Source organism: Arvicola amphibius, chromosome 1 (genome assembly GCF_903992535.2).
Source record: "Arvicola amphibius chromosome 1, mArvAmp1.2, whole genome shotgun sequence".
NCBI classification, from domain to species: Eukaryota; Metazoa; Chordata; class Mammalia; order Rodentia; family Cricetidae; genus Arvicola; species Arvicola amphibius.
In genome coordinates, this window is record NC_052047.1 from 169,718,776 (window position 1) to 169,743,403 (window position 24,628).

General features: G+C 45.2%; 1 protein-coding gene across 1 annotated transcript in view; it reads right to left on the reverse strand.

Moving 5' to 3' along the window:
• Glis3 (GLIS family zinc finger 3) overlaps nucleotides 1-24,136 on the reverse strand; it is a 407,608-nt gene extending 383,472 nt beyond the window's left edge. The window contains exon 1 of the mRNA XM_038350195.1: nucleotides 23,749-24,136. Within this exon, the coding sequence (XP_038206123.1) occupies nucleotides 23,749-24,136 (388 nt within the window). The remainder of the gene's footprint in view (nucleotides 1-23,748) is intronic.
• Between the last annotated feature and the right edge of the window lie 492 nt (nucleotides 24,137-24,628).

Here is a 24,628-nt window from a genome sequence, read left to right on the forward strand (position 1 = left end):
ACTGACGCAGGCAAGCCCAAACGCGGCATTTCCACTATCACAACGCTTGTCAGTAATGCTCACAGACTGTGTTCCTTCTCCTATCTGCTGTTCCTTGCTCCAGCATTTATTTTTCCCTTTCCAGTTTGACTTAGCAAACTACCAGAAAGAACAATCAGGAAAAAGTCATTCTTGGCTGGGTTTCTGCTTTTCCGATCTGCTACAAAGGAAACACCCCTTTTTAAGTAGGACCATTTCCTATGTGAGCCAGCTTAAGAAGCAATAAACCTTTAAAGGGTTAAGGCTTTGCTGGTCAGCATTAAGTGCTTCTGCACAAAAGAAAAAACAGTATACACAAAATCAGTCTGTGACTACAGAAAGGAATGAGCTATGGTTCCTAAGAAGTCAGTAGAATTAGTCACTCAGGGGCTAAAAATGAAGTCTTTTCGTCATTCTACTGGTTTTTTTTTTTTTTTTTTTGAGACAGGGTTTCTCTGTAGCTTTGGTGCCCGTCCTGAAACCAGCTCTTGTAGACAAGGCTGGCCTCGAACTCACAGAGATCCACCTGCTTCTGCCTCCCCAGTGCTGGGATTAAAGGCACGTGCCACCGCCCCCCGGCTTTCTACTGAGGATCTTAATGGCTACAATTTACATGCATCTTTTTTTTCTAAGTGCTACTTTTGGTTGCTTTGGGATTTCTGGTATCTCCAATCAGCTTAGGCCATAAGTAAATTCTTCCTAAAACACAGCCCGCCATTACAGACAGGATCCTTTGCCCAAATGGAGGGAACCCCATGATACCCACTGACGGCCTCTATGCCACAAAACCTGGTTAAGACTGAAGTCAAAGCTAGTTTCATCTTTATCTCCTGTCACTTCCAAGACAAAACTGCACGCAGCCGATTTTAGATCCTTTCTAGAAACCATCAGTAGGCTCCTCGGTTCAGTCCCTTTTAACTCCGGACATAAACTGGGACGGGTTTCATGGTTTCCCGGAACGCTGTCCAGCGACACAGACATTTACTGTTCACATCGCAGACTCAAACACCAGCACCAAAGGATGTAACATCAGCTTTAAGGCAGCTCTACCTCAACCGAACAAGCTTGCATGCAGCTTGATTTAACTTACAGAACACATCTGTGAGAACAGTCGAACCCTAGTCAATCGGCTTCACTGCCTAGTCAAACAGTTTCTAAACCCTCTTGGGTTTCAAAGGCCCTGACTATCTCTGGTCAGCCCACCTTCCCCTGTCTGCCTGAGTTCTGTGTGCCTGAGAACACGGGGAAATAGGCTCCCACCCCCATTCTCAAGCACCTCAGGCCTCCCTAAGGTTTAAACCCCGGGACTGCCTGTTTCCCCTGAACAACCGTTTCCCTCTGCTGGTACAACAGTCAACCCGAAAGCCGCTGTTTGAAGGGGGCATACCTTCAGAGATCTTACGACAGCTCTTTACAAAGAAAGGGGAAGAAAAGCTCGAAGATGGTCATCTCACAGTAAAGAGTAAATAGACAAACTATTTACATGATTAAATTATAAAGTTAATTATAAAGTGTGCTGGTGTAATTATAGAAAGAGAATAATTATAAGAGTATGACATATTGTATAAGAATGTATGTATATATATGTTGAGAGCCCATTGGCTGAATCACCTTATTAACAGCTCTTAGATCTGTTACCATTCTCCATTTTCCAGATTTCTTTTTAATAACAAATCCAGGAGAATTCCAAGGGCTGGTTGATTCTTCAATATGCCGAGCACCTAGCTGCTCCTGTACCAATTGTTCTAAGGCCTGCAGTTTCTCTATTGTTAAAGACCATGGCTTAATCCACACAGGTTTGTCTGTCAACCATTTAAAAGGAAAGGCTGTTGGTGCCTTTAAACTATCAGCAGCTGCTGAGCCCTGTTCTTGTACAACCTGAATGGTCGCTGACTGTTCTTTATAAAACCTTCTAAGATTTTTCCCAGAAACATACGTTAATTTATGTTTGTTTCTAAGATTGGGGGAATGTTAATCTGAGTATTTCATTGTTGTAAGAAATTACATCCCCACAAATTCATTGCTATGTTAGCAACACACAAACATGTGCACGCGCGCGCGCACACACACACACACACACACACACACACACATGCTTATAGGTATCAACATGTATCTACTGATCTCGTCAAACCAAATGTGTTTGTGAAGGCATTAAAGAACTTTCCCTAAAACCCACCCTCAGATCCCAAGGAGCATTAACAACTCCTATACCAACAACCTTCTTAAAATTAGGGGGAAACCGAGTATAATTTAGCATTGTTTGGGAGCTGAAGACACCTCAGTAAGAATTAAACAACAGTGTTAAATATTGACGAATAAATAATGGTACTACCGTCCTCATACAGAATAAGCCTATGCAGAGAAAGTCCAGATCATAAACTAAGAAACTAAATCAAGTGAACACAGCAATGACCCACTCACACTCTACTAAATATGTTTATTATATGATTAATATCGCTGATAATCTGGAGCTATTTGGAAACAAAGTACAGGGCCACCCCAGGGTGACATTACTTTCATTCTTTCCCTTTCTTCTTGACCCAAGCAACATTCCACATTCCGAATGCATGGGAGTCACCTAACCTCTGAACTGTTCCAACCTCGTTTCCAAACAGTTCTTCAGATTTACTACAGCAAAGCCACACCAGCAAGCAGTTGCTCTGGCAAGCACCAATGGACCCCATGGGTTTCTCGTCTTCCCTCCGTGAGCTCTGTCAATCAACATTCCAGGTACGTCCTGGACACCAATGAAGACCCACATACACACACTTACGTCTGTCTGTTAAAAGAGGACAAAAGAACAATATCCCAAGCCATCCGCAGGGCTCCAAACAGAAACCACCAGGAACCTCAATTTCACTGAGGTCTGAGGGTCTCAAATACCCATTGTTTTCAAAGAGTTCGTTGCAGAACCAGCGGTCTGCAGTCCCCTGCCTGTGTGACCGTTCCCTGCCACTGCCTCCTTCACATATAGAGAACTGCACACAGGAGTTTCTTGTGGAAAACACTGAAAAAAATTGCCTAGTTCCAACTCCCCTTTTCAAAGGAGAAAAAAAAAAAAAAAACAGAGAGAAGTCAGTAGTGGGAGGACCAAATGGGAGGGGAAGTAAAGCGGCTCATAGTTCCTTTCTCTGCTCCTGGCTATGAGGACAAATTCCCACCTCTACAGCCCTATTCTCAAGGGAGACGCACACCAAAGATCAATGGCGGGTTTTCCGTTTATGTGTTTGATGGTGTTACATGAGAGTAACACCCAAGAACATAAGACAATGCCTAACCAAGGCAAAAGAAACAGGGCCTGTTCAAACTCACTTCCACTCACAGATGGAGGTGGGGTGGGGCGGACAGAGTCTCCTACCACTGGGACATGCACCTTGGAAAATAGATTTGATTCTCTGGGCCTTTCTGGGATACGATATTATTTTGCAATTACAATTTACAATTACAAGAATAAAGTCAACCTTCTTCTTTGCCATATAAACTAAGTTATAAAAAGAGACTAGGTTTCCAATAATTCAAAGGAGTAATTTTAACTGTCAACTGCTGTATTACCCTTACCAGCAATGCTAGGTATAATCTGTGTAAATCTTAGCCCTTCAAGAAGAGCAGAAATAGAATGGAAGGTGAAGATAGGGAAGTAGGAGTCTGCATGGAAGGAGCAACAGTGACTTCTAGATTTCTGCAGGCCACACTCCACACTTCTCAGCCATTTGATAAAGTTATTACAAGACTGGCATTGAGCTTTAAGGGGACCCCCAAGCCCAAGCACCTGCCCCATTCACTCATCCTTCTAGGAACTAGGAACTAGGAATAGTTGCATTAATGGCATGAAGGACCTACAGTCCGGCAATTGAAGCTGTACTCTTTAGCAAAGCGGTCATCAACACGTGTTGCTACTGAGCAAGAGTAATATCTAGATTCAATGAGTCTACTAAAATATTAAATTACACCTATGGCTCCCATTTGTGGCCCTCACACTTCCACAGGTCAGCGCTGCTGTAGAGATTACGATCACACCCTTGGAACATGGCTAAAGATAATGGTGCTCAAATAAGATGTCATCAGCATATATAAGCCAACTGAAATTTTCATGGCATTCTGAAAAGCAGGCTGAGGCGCTAAGTCCTGATTAATTCACCCATGACAGAATTCGTCCACACAGATCACCTCAACCCTACTTAGTGAACTCAACACAGACCTATGTAAAGCTTTGATGTACCACTTAGGTCTCGGGGGCTCAATGTCCCCAACTCTCTGTGACCCTTTGCCTTTAAGCAGAACGGGATGTGAAACTTGAGGATTCTCTCATGATGGAAGCACCAAGAGGGGGTGTAGGCATAAGAAGGCGGCGGGGGGGGGGGGAGGAACTGAGAATGAAAGAGGTTAATCAGAAAGAGAATCAGAGAGGATGGTGACAGACGAAGAGGGGTCATGATGGGGAGAGAGGTGGAATGCCGTGTATGATGGGCAAAAGAACCAGTCAAGTGCACACGGCCCAGAGCAAGATTGAAGATGAAACTGAGAAAGCCGGGCTCCCCAGGAGCCGAAAATGGCAAGGCAGAGCAAGAGAGACCCCCAGGGGCACTCTGTGCCTGCAGGACACCTGAGCATCCCACAAAGGCGCACAATGTAGCTCACTCACTTCTCTGCCTTCTGTCTTTGGGCAATCCCAAGGACTCTTAAACACATGACATGTCCAAACAAAATAGATGGGTCAATCACTCTCATTTTGTTATCTTTGTTTTTTTTTTTTAAGCATAGGTGATTTAGTAAAAGACACAAACTTTGCATTTTTAAGGGCCAAACACACTACACCACAACTGGTATATCCCACAGTGGTGTCATCTGAGAGGTCCTCATGGCACAGCCAGCCATGTTCTCAAAGCTCCCATGTGATTAGGTTATCTAGCACTCGGGACACATTCTCATTTCTCGTGGGGATAGAACATGAAATACTCCCACCGGTCTCCTTAACCTTGTATCTGAACAACACAGTCTATAGGGGTCCTGTCCTGGAGCTGTGGGGTGGAGTTACAAGGAGAGAAAGGGAGGCGGGCAGTAGCTGGGGCAGAGTGTCAGTTAACACCTGCCATTCATTCCCCAGAGTGGCCGCTGGGAAGTGGAGACTGCTGCGTCGGAAGGACACTCTCGTGAAAGACGCCACACTGCCCATAGACAGAGGTTATTTTTCACCCAGTCACCAACCACTCACAGAAGTACGGAACTGGAGGGCTGAGCGGCAAGGAGCTGAGAGACGCCAGTCAGCAGGCAGCTCAAGCTGGAGCCCAGTGTGGGCCCCACCTCTCCCTTTTCTTCTTAGGGGCCTAAGGGGCCACATCAGAGGCTTGCAAATTTCCTCAGTTATACACAACAGAAGTCTCAGTTAATTATCTCTAGTACTTCTACAGGCATGGAAAATACCAACAATTCCATGTGTTAAATAGTTGGAACCAAATCATTTAGTAAATATTTATGTCCCAACAATTTGGTAGCCACCTGGGGGAAAAAAAGACAGGAATTGTTGGGATAGTAAAGTTTTAAGTCATTCTTCAATAAGCACAGGTTTTTACAGGCTACTCCTGAGGACCGCACAGCTTCTCAGAGGTAGGACTTCAGTTAGATTCTGGTGCCCTATTTCCTGCTGCACATTAAAAAAACAAAACAACAACAAGGAAAAAAATAAAACATGCACTGGGTTTTTTAGTACAGCAAATCCCCGAAGCTTAGTCTGGAAAGCTGTGACGTCACTAAAAGGAATGTGGCATGATCTCATGCTGGAACTATGAGCTACCTTAAGCCAGTAGTCGGTGGCTGAGAGAACCCAGGTATTTTTGTTCGCTTCAAAAAAAGAAAATTACAATAGCTCAGAGCCCGCCTGTGAATTCGCGGGGACACCCAAGGGCACCTGGGAGAACTGTGTGGGAACTGCAGGGCTGGATTCTTCTCAACACAACATTAAGACTGTTCGCGCTGATTTCCACCCACAACCACAGAGCCCTGAAATAAGCCTCCCCCGCCCCCAAACAGCCTTTTGAACCACGAAAGTGCATTATGTGGGGTGTCTGGAAGATGCTCTGTAACGCTAAGGCAGACAGGGGTGGGTGCGGTGCCAGTTTCTTCGTTAATTCGCCATGTCAGGATACTTCTTGTTTTCCAGACAATGTGTTTCGATCATATTCTTTCTCTGCCCCCAATCCCTCCCAGATCCTCCATACGTCCTTACTCAGTCAGTTCATGTTCTTTCTATCTCAAAACAAATAAGCAAAACTTTAAAAAAAAAATTAAAAACAAAGACAAAAAGTAAATATCAAAACAAAATGCCCACAAAACAAACATGAGGTCCGTTTAGTCGTTGCCAACAATTCCTGGGCATGGGGCCTACCTTGGAATGTGGTGATTGATATTCCATTGGAGAAAACTGATTTTCCACTTCCCAGTAGGTTATCAATTATAAACAGCTTATAGGTAGGGAGGGGTGGGACTCTGTGTCCACTTCCCCGCTCAGAGCTAGGATTCTGTCTGATTTGAACCTGTGCAGATCTTGAGCGTGCTCTCACAGCATCTGAGAATTTATGTGTATCAGCTATATTGTTATATAATTGATTATAGAAGTGTCGTATTGGGAAGATGGTGTCTTCCTGGAGTCACCCATCACCTCTGGCATTTACTATCTCCTCTTCCACATAGCTCTGGGCCTTGAGAGGATTCTGATAAAGACATATAATAATCCAAACACTAAATGTTCAAAGCAAGGAAAGGATATTAAAAGCTGTAAAAGAAAAAGAGACCATGTCACTTATAAAGGCACACCCATGAGAATAACACCTGAGTTTTCAGCGGAGCCTCTGAAAGCCAGAAGGACCTGCATAGATGGTCTACTAGCTCTGAGAGACCACAGATACCAGCTCCGACTATTGTACCCAGCAAAACTGTCCGTCACAAATGACAGAGGAAGAAAACACCTCACAAATGTAAAGCAATCCAGCTCTAGAGGGCACAGGGAAGGGAAACTTGAGTCTGAAGAGAGGGTTAACTACAGCCCACAAACTGAGACTGCACATAACACTGTCTTAAGTGGTGATGGTTTATACCGCACTCATTAATTGGCATGTGAGATTGTGCTCAATCTATCACAGATCATTAACAGACAGAGAAAAGTCACGCATATTCTTTCTTCATAGTCACTTGGCTTTTGTTCCTGTTAAGACTAAAAGACAAATTATAAAACAATGACTGCATGACAGAAAACAAAAGGAAGGAAGAGGGTTTGCCAATTCACCCATATCTCACACCATCGGCTGAGCTAGCCAATCACGCCTCCCTTCTTGAATTGCTTTGCTAATGAGCCTTCCAAGATACCATCTACCCTGGCTTTCCTCCTACCTTACAGGTTGCAGTGCCTTAGACCCTCCTCCCAGCCTCATGATGTGCTGCTTTCCCCAAAGGTCAGGACTTAGTCAGCTTCCCCATCCTTGCCATCCTTGGACAGAGTTTAGTAGCTTCATGATACCAAATATCGTCTCTTTGTTGTTAACACTCCCATCTTGATCCCTGACTCACAATTTACTGCAGACCTCCACTGTGTGTTCAGCAGTCCCTCGTGATGGACTAATAGGTGCCCCGAGCATGTACAAAACATAAACTTGATCTCCTACCCATTCTGACTAGTGCAAAAGAAACCATCAGCAACACCTACTGGATGTGCGATCTCCAATCTAAGCATTTATCACTTCCAACTCACCATCTATCTCACTAACCTAACCTAACATATCCTCCTGTGGTCATTCTTCTCCCCAACCAGTGTTCCCAGCACAGGAAGCATGCATCCTTTTCTAAGGTGTAAAGCAAGCCATCTGAATCCATTAACTTAAAACCTGTCAAATAGTTTCCATGACACTTAAAATCTCTTACCTTCTCACCTGAATCTCCAAGACCTCAATGATCTGGTTTATCTGAACCAATACCTATGTGCCTGCTTTTCTCTCTTAATTAGGAAGTCAGGTGTCTCCCTCTTGAACCAGAGAAACGAACCCTTCCTAAAAGATCCCAGACTGCATTACTCTTGCTTTGGTTCTCCCATAATACTAAGTAGTCCGTGAGCACATCTCCCAGTGGGACGTAGGATGAGTACCATCACTGCCTTAGTCATGAAAGCACTCAGTTCATGGGTTCCCACACCCTTTCTGGAGCGATTGCAATGAGAAAGGGAGATGCGGCGAGCATCCTCCATGCTAGCCTCTGATTTGGTGACTACGTTAGATAAAAGAGAGGATAAGAGAGAGAAAGAGATAGTGAACGACACCCGTCAAGTCTAACCTTCGCTGGCAAAGAGGGAAATCTGTGATCCAGCATGCAGACAGGGGCATTAAGCATGGTTCAGGGCAAGAAACTATGGTGATAAGGGAATACTCAGCACTCACAATGCTAGAGTTAGGGAAGATTGTTACAGGAGCTGCGAAAGAACCAGTCTTGCAGCCTGGCTTGTGAGGCTGTGGACTTGGGGGTGGGAGAGGATCTGTCTGACTGCTGCGGAGGCAGCAAAATTGAGCAATCTAACTACCCATCCCTCAAGACAATGGCTGCAAAGCCTGGGGCAACATCAGGAAATCGGAAATTGGCCCCTGGCATATCAGAGCCATTAGGAACACTTGGCTATCTCTGCTTGAGGTCCCCATAAATATCAGGAACTAGCAGGCCACAGAGGAGGGGCAGACACTACTGAAGGAACTTGGGATAAGAGAAGCTGGGTTAGAACCCCAGTTCCTTGGGCCAGACAGACTGTGTTCGCAGAGAAGTAAAAGAAAAGACTGTTCCAACAGGGACCTTAGGCTGGTGCGGCGTTTTAGAGGCTTTCCGGAGTCCCTTTTTGGGACAAGATCTTTATGAAGTCAGAAAAGCTTTGGCAGATCTCAGTGTCTTAGACAGGCACATAAAGAGAGTTCATTAGATGAGAGCAACCTAGAGGAGACGGTAAAAAGGCGGAGCTGAGGAAGAGGTCTTTCTGGGTTACTCGAGGACAAACGTGGCCGGATTTATGACAAACCGGAGTTCCTAAGGAAAGAATGATAAAAAGGCAAATCGTGCCCTAGGGAGATGCTGAGTGGCTTTAAAGTCTGAGGGACAGTTTACAGAGGAAGATCATACAATACAATAAATACAATCAAATAAATACATAAAGACAATCAAGCCTGGCCCAAGGGTATAGGTAAATACCCCCACCCAGACTAAGGCGGGTACATTTCCCTACACCAAAGGCTATGCTAGGGGTAGAGATGGTTTGCCCAGTCAAGAACTCCAACAACAAGGTACGGTGGATGGAAGGGCAACAGCTACAGCTATACCCACAGTGCCAACCCAGGGCTACTCTGACCCAGGGGGCCAGTAGGTGCAGCTGGGGAGAACAGGGCCTTATTCGCCCTTGGCCCTGAGTAGACATGAGCAAACCAAGTCAGGCCCACTGTCTAAGTTACAGTTACTATTTCTGCGATGAGACACCATGACCAAAAGCAAGGTGGAAAGTAAAAGATTTATTTCACTCATAGATCCCGATAACCATTCATCATCAAAAGCAGTACAGACAGGAACTCACGAAGGGCAGGAATCTGGAGGCCGGAGGAGCTGATGCAGAGGCCATAAAGGGGTGCTACTTTGGCTTGCTCCCCAGGGCTTGCTCAGCCAGCTTTCTTATAGACCCCAAGACCACCAGCCCAGAAGTGGCACCACCCACAATGGGTTGGGCCCTCCCCCATAAATCACTAATTACAAAAACGCCCTATAGGCTTGCCTACAGACAGCTCTTTTTTTTCTTTCTTTTTTTTTTTTCTTTTTTTTTTTGGTTTTTCGAGACAGGGTTTCTCTGTGGCTTTGGAGCCTGTCCTGGAACTAGCTCTGTAGACCAGGCTGGTCTCGAACTCACAGAGATCCGCCTGCCTCTGCCTCCTACAGACAGCTCTTATGTAAACATTTTCTCAGCTGAGGTGCCTTCCTCTCTGATGACTCTAGCTGGTCTCAAGTTATCCTAAAACTATCCAGCAGGTGTGGAGAAATGTAGGGAGGCTCTGTGGAAGAGCTCCAGAATGTGGAAATGCCTCAGAGAGAATGACCAGGGACAGCAGGGAGCTAATTAAATGAGCATCTCCTATCTATGCCTTTTACCCAGCTTTGATCTGCGAAGGAAGCAATTGATAGAAATGGATGGAGCCTATCCACTCTGTATTAGATCCTGCTATTGTCTGACTTTAGTATCTTAACTGTGAACCTCTGAGGTCACCGGACCCTTCCTCAGAACAGCTGACCACAGACTCTGATAGTGCCATCACCAAGGATATCTTTGTAACCTCACTATTTTTTGCTGGACGGTGGTTCAGGATGTTGCTTTGTCCTGCCTATGCTCGAGAAAGGTTTTGCAGATTTGGAGAGACAAGCAGGAACAGTGGTACTTCCACCTACCTTACAACCTTCCTGGTGCTGGGTTAATTGAAACAGAAAAAAAAATTCCCAAAAGTACTCTACATGGGTGGAACAGGACACTCTGGGGGCTATAAGGTTATTGGATGAAAACTGCTGTTCCAGATGTGACCTCCCTTCCTGGGAGTGGTTGGCCAGGGAAGCGCCTGAGGCTCCACAAATCCTAAAGGCCATTGCTGCTGCTGTAGGTCTTTTGTCAGACTAGAAGGTATGACCCTATTGCTGAAGACGCCACGTGTGCATTCTTTGAGTGCACGACATAGAAAAATAAAGCTGGACTGAACTAGAAATTCCCAATCTGCTCTCTGGCTTCTGTATCATCTGAGGGGCATGCAGGCTGCTGGTGGAGAACCATCACCAACATGCCTGCTTGGGCACAGACCCTATGTGCTAGAAAACACCAACACGCCAGGCAGGATGTGCCTTGTTGTGTAACAGTGGCGCGGCTATCTTGGGTAAGACCAACCATCTTCCAATTGTGATTTAAGGCCCACTCCGTAAGAGAGAAGCCAAGCATGGTACCATAAGCCAGAACCAAAACCTGTGGCTGGGGAGGTCATAAATCCCAATAGGGAAGAAATTTGTCGAGTTTTACTAGATGGGTGTCACACGCTTGCCAAACCGCCCTCTGAACGTGTGCTTAGACCAATAAATCACTCCTGTTGCCAGCCTCTACTCAACCTCTGGGGAAGCTCCTGAAGAGGTGGCTGATACTGTGCATGGTGGCCTGTTTATTAGCTACAGGTAGACATCTATGCCCCCTCCAAGGCTCAGCGATCATTACGGAAGAAAGGTGGAAAGGATGTAGGAGACAGAGGGACAGAATTGTATAATAGTCTCTCCTCTGAGATTAAAATGTTCCATCCAGCTCTTTAAGCAGGGATGTAAACAACAAAGAATAAAATAAAATAAAAATGTGATCAAGAATTCCCTGAGCTCTTTTCCATCTTCCTCTTGGAGAGGCAGCTTCCCTTCTGCCTCTCTCCCCACTTCTCCGCGCCCCCCCCCCTCGTCTCTCTCTCTCTCTCTCTCTCCTCTTCTCCCCCCTCTCTGTCTGTCTGTCTCTCTGCCTCTGCCCCCCCCCTCTCTCTCTCTGAAACTGACCAAATTCACTAGTCCCTCCCTGCCAGAGTAAGTACAGCCCAGCAGCAAAGATGACTCTCAGACAGGAACAGCTGCCCGGAAGAGATTTAGACCAGCTGAGGCACCTGGAAAGGGCGCTGGAACCTGCTGAGATGCCTGCAGGCTGTCCAAGCATGCTCCCGGTTCCCAGCTTCTGTGAGCTGCCACTCGGAGTGCTGAGTGAGTCTCGGTAATGCAGTTGTCTTGTAAGTCATTTTGCTCCTCTAAGTAACCCCTCCCCCATATTCCTATAAGTGACCCCAGTAAAACTCATTGGTTTTCCAAGTTGGACTTTGGGGGTATCCACACCTTGATCTGTCATGTGTTCCACATCAGTGTTGAGTAAACAGGCGTGCTTCATCTCCCCAGGGAAAGTTCCAACACATACACTATATATACATATGTGTGTGTGTGTGTGTGTGTGTGTGTGTGTGTGTGTGTGCGCGTGTGTATATAGAAAGAGAGAGAGAGAGAGAGAGAGAGAGAGAGAGAGAGAGAGAGAGAGAGCGCATTTTTAGCATTCCTTAATGGCTAAAGGTATTTACTCTAGAGCCAAGTGACAGAGGCTTGGGTCCTGGTTCTGCCACTCTCTAGCTATGTGAGGGTGAAGAAATGTTGAAAACAGATTTCAGTTTCCTCATCTACAAAACAGGAAGAACAATAATAACAATGAACCAATGGTACCCACCTCACTGCGTTTGGAAGCAGCTTAGATGTAACAATGCAAAGCACCTAGAATACATAGCAACATATACCATACAATGTTATGTATTAACTATCATTAGCCTCTAAAATCTGATTAAAACTGCAAAGAAGGCATGGAAAAGGAAGTTGTGGCCCTGCCTTGCTTTATTTCTTTGGGCTTGTTCCAAACACTTCAAATACTTTTGAAAGGAACTCCATAACGTGGTTCAGTGATTTCACCTAGACCCAACACCCTATCACTCCAGCCAATTTACAAACCAGCAGGAAAAGTGAGAAGAGGTCCCGATTAACAACCATATGGAATATTCCAGGACTGGCAGTGACGCTCACAGATAACAGCAGTCTCATAATTACTGCTTTGATTCTAGAAAAGTCACTAGATAGGCAATATTTTCCAGTTCTCAGAGGCACCATGACCAGTTAGTTGAACCACGGTGCGAAGACTCTGGATTCTGGAAACTTGTGTCCTCTTCCCTCCCAGCCTCCAGCCGTCCGCGGGCGACACTTGCCACCGTTACAGTCTATGCACTAACCTCAGAGCTCTCCTGTACTTTTCCAGACATGCAACTGTTCTAGAAACATCTAGCGTTAAACTGTCTTTACTAAAATAACTCCAGGGAGGTTCTCCCCAGAGTTCTGGAAAGACCCCAGCATTTACTCCAAACGTCTACACACCACACAAAACCAGCCCCTTCTACTAAATCTGACAGAGAGGGCAACTCAGGACGTTCATCTAAAGCATGGTCAATGAAAATGTCCTTGCGTCGGTCGGTCAGATACCTTCTTAATGTCTACTGGCACAGACAGTGCAGCTCTGCCCACACATAACAGTATACTGTCTACCCATGTCAGACAACGAAGCCTGGGCCTCTTCAAGTCTGGTCTGCACAGAGATCTTTAGTCCATTTTTCTATGACTCTTATTTATGCTAGATTATCTACAAAGTTGTAATGCCAACTAATGGAAGACTCACCGCCAGTATTATAGAAATATGCCATCATTTCATACACCATACTGTTGAAAGCAAACAAGATATCTGAGTCAACAAAACACCCTATATGACTCAGCACAATTTCAGGTAATTATACTTTTAGCTTGTCTTAAAGGATTCTTTTAAGTGTAGAGCTACACGGGAGCACTTTCATATTGATATCAGTATCATTATCATAAGTTGTATTGCTCTTGTAGTTCCTTAAAATTTTAGTGAAAATATTATACGTTTTAAGTTATGAGTAGGAAGTCTATAGTACTGTTGATTTTGCTTGAGAATCGTGAGAAGTATTAAGGGTGTGAAACAGACTCAAGAGGACAGCTGACAGGACTGCCACAGGGCCTGGCAATCGGCATGCCAGAGGTTCTTGATGAATGTTTAAAAATCAATTATCTCTAATTCCCTACAATATATTTTTGATCATACCAACCCTCCCCACACACACACTTCCAGGATCCACTTCTGATACCCATCCACCCAATTCTTTGTTGATTTTTCCCTATCCAGACTGATTTCTATCACCCAGATGTATTGATTGTGGATCTCAGAGCATGAGCTATTTAATCTTTCTTCTCCAAGACAAAAATGTCCCATATCAGGGTTTCCTAAGGCTCATGGTAGTTGCCCAAACACACTGGAGGTTCAAGTCCCAGAGGAAGACAGGCTGGCAGGAAGCATCCTCTCTGACACTCATCCCCTATGTGAATGACCTCAGGTGAGATATCTCGGCTCCCTCAGCAGCGCACTGCCCAAGTCTAAACTGAAGTTAACATCGCCCCTAACACATCGACTGTGCCCGGTCTCAAAGTCTAACAATGTCTGACATAGGACAGATCCTCCACCGAAGCTAATTGCTGCTTTCTTTCTAGATCTTGCCACATTCTCTATTATGCATTAAGAGAGGAAAACACATATAATTCTGATAGCAAACAGCCTTTAGAAGCTCGGGAGTTGCCCAAGTTCCCTTCCATCTGGTTTTGCTGTCCTATAGCACTGCATCGGGGAAGGCTATTCCCGGGATACACTGTATTCTTTCAAATGTGGAATGCTGCAAGCCTGACAAAGCACTTTTCTGAACTGGAACAAATCGTACCTGCCATCCAGTAACACTTGGAAATTCATCATCAATTTGATTTACACCCAGCAACAATAAATCACACAAAGTATCCCCTGTGCAGCCCAGGGAGTAAACAAAAGTAAACATTGTGCTCCACCTGCCCTGCTGGCCAGACGAAATGCAAACTCTGGCCACCTCAACTGGAATAATGCCTTTAGTCTCTGGTCGATTTGGTTATTTTTGGAGGCTTTTATGGAATATTGACTTTATTTGCTCTAATTCTACAGGAAGCCACATTGGAAGTGCAAGGAAATATAAATGATTAAAAAGCAGAAGTAAAAAGGGGGGGGCAAATGTTTTGCTCTTTTTAACAGTAATTTTTCCAAAGAAGGGGTCCCCATATCACTATTTCTTGTCAGTTTCTAGTATGGCTACATTCCATTCAGCAGCCCTGGGGGTAAACAGTCTGTTTTTGTTGTCTGTTGTTTTTCAAAATAAAGGGGAGGCATGCCACAGAGAAGTAACATTTTATATCAGTGGCAATCTTGTAAACTTCCTGATGGAGCAGCAGAAAGACAACATGAAGCTAACCCACCCTGGAATCAATCCCTAACCTGAACTCCAGACTCTGACCTGTGAAACCAACCAACAAGCATCAGAAAATTTAAAAAAAAAAAATAAAACAAAACAAAACTCGATGTGTTACTTTACGTACATTAAGTGTCAGGCCTCCCAGGTTCACATAATGTTACCTTTCCTGAACCAGGTCTTTACAAGACACACCGGCCTTAAATGACATAAAGAGAGTTTTAAAATCCCAATTAGTTCGGTGTCCTTTGTTGATATTGTTCTGTTTTTCTCCAACCAGAAATAATGAATAACCCACAAATGCTAATGAATAACTAACTCCTTTTGTCTCCAAGGACAGCCAAGCCCAACAAGAAATGTCAGAGGGCCTGAGGTAAAATAAAAAACCTTTATAATGAAAATCTTCCCAATTACACAGTCCTCAAGGTACCGCGCAGGCAGAAACATCTTAAATATTTAAATAGTCCTGTCAAAGGTGCTTAAAGTGGGGATCATAAAACTGATTTCCCAAATGCTCTGAAAACTGAGTTTCTACAAGTCTAGTTACAGTGAGTTCTGTTGGACCAGGAAGCAAGGAAATGCTCTCATTGGTGCTACAAAAGTGGGAATCCACCCTCACAAGCCCCAGCGGGATAAGCAATTTGCCCTGCACAAGGCCTTCCTTTCCGTGAGGCCCCTGAGGCACAGACAACAGGGGAAGGCTCACTTCTGCCCATTAAAACTGACCTGGTGTAAGCAACCAACTTGAAAACTAACTTCTACAGCTTCAGAAATGCTAAGTTAGAGAAGTCCCTTCCCTTCACGTGGGGCAGAACAGAGAAGACTACTTCTGATGCCTATGACCCAGGCTCTCTCTGACCCACGATGAAGGGGAGCACAGAGGTGCCTGCGAAAGGCGGCTCATTTTCCAGGGTCTTCCCTAACTCTAAGGATGGGCAGGGCTTGGGCGTGATGGCCTCCCAGAAGCAGTAAGGATGGCCTTTCACACAGCTCACCAGTCATGCCCCCACTCAGAGAGACTTGCAATCTGGGTGAAAGTGAGTGATTTAAGGGCTAGGGTGCGGAAGTACAAGTGAGGCGAAAACATCTTGTTACATCTGAAAACAGGAAGTATTTAATGGGAACATGGCTAAAGGACACAGGAACTGACTTCAAGAGGGTTCCTCCGGCCATATTTGGGTTAATTTAAGCATCAGAAAGAATTATGACAGTCATGAGTCACAGAGAACCGTTTTTGAAAGAGTCCCTAAATGAGTCTACAGTGACCCTAAAACGACGAGGAGATGCTGCTGTGGTCTCAATTCAAGATCCCCCCCATAGACTGTGTGTCTGCACATTTGCCCCAGCTAGGAGCATTCTTTGGGGAGGTATTAGAGCTGGCAGACTCTGGGCACAAAGGGCAGAGAGGGGAGGTTAAACCCAGCTCCGAGCTCTGATCAGAGCCTCAGCCTCATGGTTGGGCTCCTGTGCAAGGAGCCACACACTCGTGCGGACGTGACCAAGACGCTTCTGCTGTCATGCTTCACTATGACAGACAGAGTCAGTGAGCTGAAACAAGTCCCGCCCGCTCACACCCAGGATCTATCAAGTGTTTTCTTGCTATATGTCTGAGAGTCAAACACCAGCTAAGAGCCACGCAACGACTGACAAAATCGGGAAAACACCATCGCACGCCACAAAGAGAACCTGACTCAGATACTGAGCAGAGGTCAGCTATGAGAGGCTAATGAGAGTGGCATCACTTACTAACGTTGACGGGAAACATGCCTGCAATGCAGCGATCTGATGATAACGTCACGTTCACAAAGTCAGTCCTAAGACAGAGCACCTCCTGTTTCCTAATACTGTGGGTCCTAATACTACCTGCTCCGTAGTCTTCTTTTTAATTGGGGGGCACACACACAGGAGGTGTGCACTCATGCACGTGGGTGTGGAGTCCAGAGATGAACACTGGGCATCTTCCCCTAATCTTTCTCCATCTTATTTCTGAGATGGGGGGAGGAGGGGGAATTGACTGAGATAGCTTTTTTTCAGTATAATTTGGGTCGTATGTCTTAACAAGCATGGAAAATAAGCCCGTGGGGGTCTGGGTATAAGGATCACAGCATTTGCATGATTAGTACTGCTTGTATTAATGTCCCGAGGCCATTGATTAATATGCTACGAAAGGTTTATATGGGGATAAATGATACTTGACTAAAAAGTCCAGCTACATAGCAAGTTGACCTTCATGCCTTGACGGTTATGCTGAGTCACAGCATCCCGAAAATTAAAAAATACCGACTGCCCGAGACCACAGTTATGTTAGGCATGGGCTGATTAGACCCATACCATCAAGATGTCTTATTTAAGGGGAACGTATGGACGATAAAATATTAATATGGCCCTGAAGTAAGAACCAGATGCCTGGTGAAGTTTCACATTAGTCACCCCCAAGTTAAAATGGGCCCGGAGCGAGAAGAGGGGTATAGATGGGCCCACCATTTCAGCCAGATCGGCCACAGTGAGCTTAGGGTGTGGGGGGGGGGGCCTCTAACCTGAATCAGATCGTGAAGAAATAAATGGTCAGCCGAATCAGCCCGAGCAATGAGGCACAACACACAAACCCGACATAAAGGCAGATGCATCGGGTGGGGGCACTGGGGAGACTGAAAAAGGAACCTGCAGTACTGTGATAGCTGCATATAACTCACTCGAACGTGATTAGAGCTGTCTAAATCAAAACCAACGAGAAAGGGCAATTGGATTGTAAGTGGAAAGAGAGGTAATTTATGAATAAAATATAAAATAATGCAAAGTTAATTTGATTATGGAATGCATATTAAGATAGAATTATATGTCAGCGATACTGTTGCCTGACTTCCTTGGCGGCGAACACGCATTTGTGTATTTGCATGAAGAATGACGATTTAAAGATGAAATGTCACAGTGTCTGTCACATTTTTAAGTGGTTCAAAGTACTTTAAAAAGATAAACATGGTAAAATGCTGCAAAGTCAAATCTATTAATCTAGGTATAGTGCCACATGTCTGTAAGCTCAGCACTTTGGTATGCTGAGGCAGGGGGATCACTGAAGTTCAAGGCATGTCTATACTGAGTTCCAAGCCTTCCTAGGCTATATAGTAAAATTTTGTCTTAAATAATAATAATTAACTAGTTATTTAAAACCAAAACACTTGAGACCAAACAATGAATTTTTCTTGTTAAGAAGTATTTTATTGCCAGGTAGTGGTGGTGCCTTTAATTCAGCACTCGGGAGGCGGAGGCAGGTGGATCTCTGTAAGTTTGAGACCAGCCTGGTCTACAAGAGCTAGTTCCAGGACAGGCTCCAAAGCTACAGAGAAACCCTGTCTCGAAGAAAACCAAAAACCAAAAGGAAAAAAAGAGAGAGAGAGAAAGAAGTGGTTTATTAAACAACTGGCTAATTTAAGTGGAAATGACTGGATGGGGCCCTCAGGAGACTGTTTTAAAAGGTACAAAGTTGAAAGAAACAATCCTTTTCTCTTTCTGCCTTTTATCCTTCCTCCCCTCTTCTCAGAGGCAGACTCTGGTCAGAGCTGGACTGAGGCAGCCACTGTGCAGCCAAGAGGCACACTGCATGGTCCCTCTTGCTGTGCAGTGGGACCTGGCAGTGCAGAGGTGCACAGCCAACACACTGACCCCGGAGAAAAATGGCCTCATGACAAGTCCCGGGCACTTGAAGATGTAGCCAACCCAGTGTCTCTGTGTTTTTATGGGGCCCTCAGGCCCAGAGAAACACCTAACAGGCGTCTGTTGAGGAGCTGGGTGTTAACACTTTACTGCCTTTATGTACCAGCAACTTATTAGTGCTTTTAAAGAGTAAGATTCATAAATTAAAAGAAAAAACAGCATACCTGTTTGATTCACTAGCTATCATTTCAGGAGGGAAAGACGCTCCCGTAATATACCCTACCACTCCCCCAACCTTAGAATGAGGCAGATCCCACCATGCTCACTGCCTGTTCACATCTACTTCTTGGCTAAAACTAGTGAGAAGCCCAGTGTGGTGACTCAACGCCAGGAATCTCAGCATGCAGAAGAAAGAGACACGGGGTGCAAGGCCGGCCTAGGCTACAAAGTTGAGTGCCAGGTCAGTCTCTGAGACTCTCTCCAAGAAAACCCCAAATGTTAAACAATTAAATAACTTTAGAAATTGAAAAGTAATCTACCCACCAAACTCCCAGAACTTTCTCACCTCACCCAGAGCTTCTCACTCCCATTGCCCAAGCTCTTAGCAACCACTGTCTCTACAAACTTGACTACTCCACGTCCCTATATAAGAGGACTCACAAAATGCATGTGTTTGAAGCTGACAGCTTACTCAAGGCTTATCTGTTATGGAATGTGCTAGAATGTCCTCCCTTTTCAAGTGCAGTACACATGCACCACCACACTGTGTCCACACGCTCATCTCGTGATGGACACTTGCACAGCTACCTTCTGGCTACAGTGGGAACTGCTTTCAGAAACAGGAATAAAAAGGAGTTGCTTTCCCTGAGATCGCGGCTTCACAGAGGTCACCAAAAGGAATGTAATAAAACTGACTGTGGAAAGCGCCCATCATCTCCGCTAGCATTAAGTTTACCTAGTGAGCAAAGAATGTGGTGCATCTCTCTGATTCCTTCAAAATTTAAAGCATGCTAAGCCTCTTTAAGTTCACTGTGATACCCCATGACTTCGAGGTACCATTTGAACCCCACACCATAGGATGCTGAAGCCACTGTTATCTGTGTTTCCAGGTTACTGGAGTGTAATCCTTAATCAACAAAAATAACACCGTCAAACCTACACTTCACACCAGAGTTCCCCTGCAACATCCTCAAGGACTTAAATTCTCTGGATACAGTCCCAAGAGTTAGTACAATCGCTCTCAGGGTTCAGAAAGGGCCCTTTTTATTGCTGTGTAAACTCAACACTGTCCCAAAGCAATGAGACTCCAGTATGGTTAAGTTTGTGTGACTTTACCAGAACTACAAGGCGCTCACACGTTTGGTGAGACATTATTCTTGGTGTTCGCGTTGGACGTTTCTGGATGAGATTAACATTTACACCAGAATACTAAGGAAGGGGACTGCCCTCCTTAGTGATGAGAGACTGCACCCAATCAGGCCTGAACAGAGCAAAAGGTCGACCTTTCTCTACATGAGGGGCAACCCTTTCCAGTGTAGTTGCTTCTGAACTGGACACTGGTTTCTTCTCCTTGCCTTTGGACTCACAGTGAAATACTGGCTCTTCCTGAGTCTGGAATGTGCTGGCCCTCAGACACAAATTCTACCTTTAGTTCTTCTGGTTCCCAGGCCCTCAGTTCTGACTGTAATTAAATCACCCACTCTCCTGGGCCACCACAATCTCCTTATCAAATTCCTAATAGTAAGACTCTTTATTTCCCAGGTGGTGGGGGGCACACACCTTTAACTCCCAGCACTTGGGAGGCACAAGCAGGCAGATCTCCGAGTTCAGACAAAGCCTGGTTTGCAAAAGGATGGGCTCCAAAGCTACAAAGAGAAACCCTTTCTCCAAAAAGAGAGGAAGGGAGGGAGGGAGAGGGAGGGAGGGAGGGAGGGAGGGAGGGAGGGAGGGAGGGAGAGAGAAAGAAAGAAAGAGAAAAAGAAAGGGAAAAAACAAAACCATAAAATGAAAGACCCTATTTCTATGCACTCGCATGGACGTGTGTGCTCTCGCGCTCGCTCACTCTCTCTCTCTCTCTCTCTCTCTCTCTCTCTCTCTCTCTCTCTCTCTCTCTCTCTCACACACACACACACACACACACACACACACACACACATTCTCAAGCTCTTTTTCCGGGAGCCTTCACTGATATGCCCAGAGTTACATGGTGCCCCAGGGTCAAAGCATCTCCCACCTCTACACTTCTTGGTGAGTCAATCAACATCTTCCTGGGTTGTCTTCAGGTTACTCTCCTCCAGCTTCGGCTCTTATAAAACTCTACACCTCCAAGGCATGCGGAGCCTGGCAGGAAGGAGAAACCTCCCCTGATCTCATGCCTCCAGGCTTGGATAGTGGTTTCTTCCTTGCCCCAAACAAATGCTAGAGAGCTCCCTCGTGTGCACACAGGCCACGCCAGCTCGTGCACAAGCACACTCATGCTCTCTCATACACACAACTGAGTACAGTTACAATGTGAGCACCTCACTTTCCACACGTGTGCTTACATAGCCCACTGCCCTCCTAGATCCACGTAGGCCATGGAGCCCTCTCAAAAGCTGACAGGCGGGGCTACAAAGATGGGTCTGTTTGTGATGTGCTGGCTCTGCAAGCACTGGGGACTTGAGTTTGAATTCCCCAGCACCCAAAGAAATGCCAGTAGTGGAGAAACAAGGCTGTCACCCCAGACCAGGGGAAGCAAAGATGGGATTTCTGTAGTATGCTGGTCAACCTTTCTAGCAAAACCACTGAGTTCCATATTCATGGGTAAGAGACCCCATCTTTAAAAAAATAATAATAATAAGGTGGAAAATAACTGAGGAAGAGACCAGCACTGTTGTCTGGACGCCACACTGCCTGCATATGCACGCACACACACACACACACACACACACAGATTGCCACACTCCTCTGAGTATACCCCCACACCAGAGTCCTCAGGCTTTCTAACTACCCATCTATTTGTCTGAATTCTCAAACACCCTAAGGCGAGGACTACATTTTACTAGCAAGTCTTCCAGAACAATGGCTCCCCCAGAATATATGTCCGATGATTATTTATTTGTTGAGCAAATGATCAGAAGGAGTTCAAACAAGCCCACACCATTGGCTGTTGACTTGATTTATGAATTCTGACTAGATCAGCAAGGGACAATTCAACTACTCTGGCCTCACTGAGGCCATAATGCTATTCAAGCTGCAAGGATGAGAGGAATAACTTTAGATTGTCCCCAGCTTCTTATCTGTGAGAACTCATGCTCCAAGCATGTTGACAGGAAGCCAGGCACTGTCTGGTATACTAACAGAGAGCCAGCAAGCCTCTGGGGAAGAACTGGGAGGCAGTACTTTCTACATGCATTACAAGGTATACTGGACGTGACAACACACTCACTCACACTCAACCTTAGTTCCTGAAGCGCATTTTCAACAAGGATTGTAATTATGATGTCTAACAAAGTACCAGTCTGAACTCTTTCTTAGTGTCCCCAAAGTGCTTGTTCATTTCGGACCTTCATCAGTTAAATCAAGCACAGCCCACATCCCGAGATGGTGCAAGCCATCTCTGAGTCCATGTTGGAAAGCATTCCCACATGCTGCCTGACACATACATGGCGTGAGACATGCAGACTGGTAGTAATATCACCATTAGCACTGTAGGTCACGTGGAGAAACACGAGTGCCTATAAAAGCAAGCTGCAGCTCGCTAGTCAAGATGAGCTGAGGTGTCGCCGGGGCAAGGCCTCTAAAACCCAACAGAGGCATTTGGAAGGAAGACACAGTGCTCAGCCGCATGGGGCCTAACAGTGACAGACTAGTCTGGAAAGGGGCCCCAGGAACACTTTACCTGAACTTAAATACCAGTACCTCTAGGAGAGCAAAAAACTCCAAAAAGAAACTAGACTAAACATAAATAAGTATGAAAAGAGATAATAAAGTATAAGAGAAATATAAAAGCTACATTTATGTTTACTGATGTGGGTTTTTTTTTTGGATTTTTTTTTAAAAATCTCCTCATTTACACCAAACACTCCATACACCAAAATACATAGACACCAACACAGACAATTCTTTGGCTACATGTCTGTTTTAAATCATTATTCACCTTAATTAACAGGATAAGTGGCTGTTCAGAAGTCTGCTGGTAAATCTACTGAGCAAGATAAGCACTTTGAATACAAACATTTAATACTAAGTGGTAAAGTACCATAAGGAATATACAGAGTGCTATTTTACATAAAGAGCTGTAGCTACATAGGATACAGGCTCTTTTTCTTCCTAGCCTAAACACACATACCATATGCAACATAAATTCATTAAGTCCACCCCAGTTGCTGAAGAAAATATCTTTCAAATACTTTATTAGTTCTCAACAACTACTCTTTAATTTGAAATATATGGCAACCCAATTAATACTGAGTTAAAATCACACAGTGTATTTCAAATTAACCCAATTTTCCAGTCCCTCACAAATTTTAAATACATGTTTATTATTCTTGTTGGGAACAGGATTCATCAGTAGAGCAATTGCCTAGTATGTTATTGTAAAGGCCATGGTTTCAAGCCCCAGGATAAAGGGGAGTGTGTTGTGCGTTATTCCAACTTGATTCCCTCTGTTGATTTCACTCTTAATTTTCTCATTTATATTGACTGACTCCTCATTTTACTAGTTATTACATTCTCTCCCTTTTAACCCTTCCCTTCCAAGCACAGCTTTTCTTCTAGTACTTCTAACACCAGCACTGGTTCTGGTTCAGCCCAGTCCTCCAGAGCTGATAGAATCCACCCCTCTACTCCCAGAAGCCAGGTGTATGCAGAAGACAGACTCCATCGCCTTGCTCCTACCCTCCTGCCACCACCGCCTGCCCTATTTCCCTTTGAAGCTGACCCTTCTGCTTTACTTGCCTCTCTGCTTCACATTCTAAGGGGTCACACACTTGTGCCTGGCATTCACACACAACTACACGGCCAGCCCCTTGCCAAACATGAGACTGTGAACTTTGACTCTGATGTTAAATCACACGTTTTCTATAGAACTCGCTGGCAGTGAAAAGACACAGGGAAGATAAACTTTTCCCGTTTTAATAAAAAGATTTCAAAATGACAGTCCTACCTTTCTCGGGATTTGGAGAAAAGGGGTCTCCAAATTCTTGCTGTTTGGGCTTTACTGTAAGAGATGCAGCCATGCCACGGGCCTGAGTGGCTGGAAACTGAGGCTTCCCATTGGTGAGTAACTGTCTCCTGGGGCTCAGGGCAGGCAGATGGATGGGGCTCACAGCCACGTTGCTCTGAGCAGCCATCCCTGCTCCGGAGGACATCCTGAGGTGGAGATTATTAGCAAGACTTCCAATAGCGGGGCTGGGTAGGCTGGCAAAGGATGAGGAGCCCGGAGTGCCCGAGTGGGCTCTGATAGGAGGAGTATGTTGACCACTGAGCAACCCAGGCCCCTGCGGGTTTCTTGATGGCCGATGGAGACTCATGCCACATGACCTTCCATTCATCCTGAAAGCCCTAAGGCCAAGATGGTCAGTATCCAATGGCGCTACTGATTCTTTCAGGGTAAGTCAAGTAATGTATCCATGGGATAGGTGATAAGTCTGTTTAAAACAAAAACAAATACAAGCATTGGGAAAGGCAGAACTGAAAATAAGACCCAGCAATTTTTCAGCTTGTATAACATTCATACCAAGCCAAAAAGAAACACAGTAAGCCAACTGGCCTCTCTCGTAGGACACGCTCATAAAACACAGAGATCCCTGGCAAAGACTTTCTATTTCTGCATTCACGGGAAGCTTGTGGTATATAGGTCACTGCATTGTCCTGTTTGCCACCGTGCCCTTCAACACGATGCTCTCTCAGCAGCTACCATCAGTCTATGAGGATTGCTCGCATGATGTAACTCATTCTATTTCCAAAAGACCTTACACTGCATTTTCCCCACACAGTCTTTGGAAACCCAGAACACCAGCCTCGAGGAGCTGAGACTCAACTTC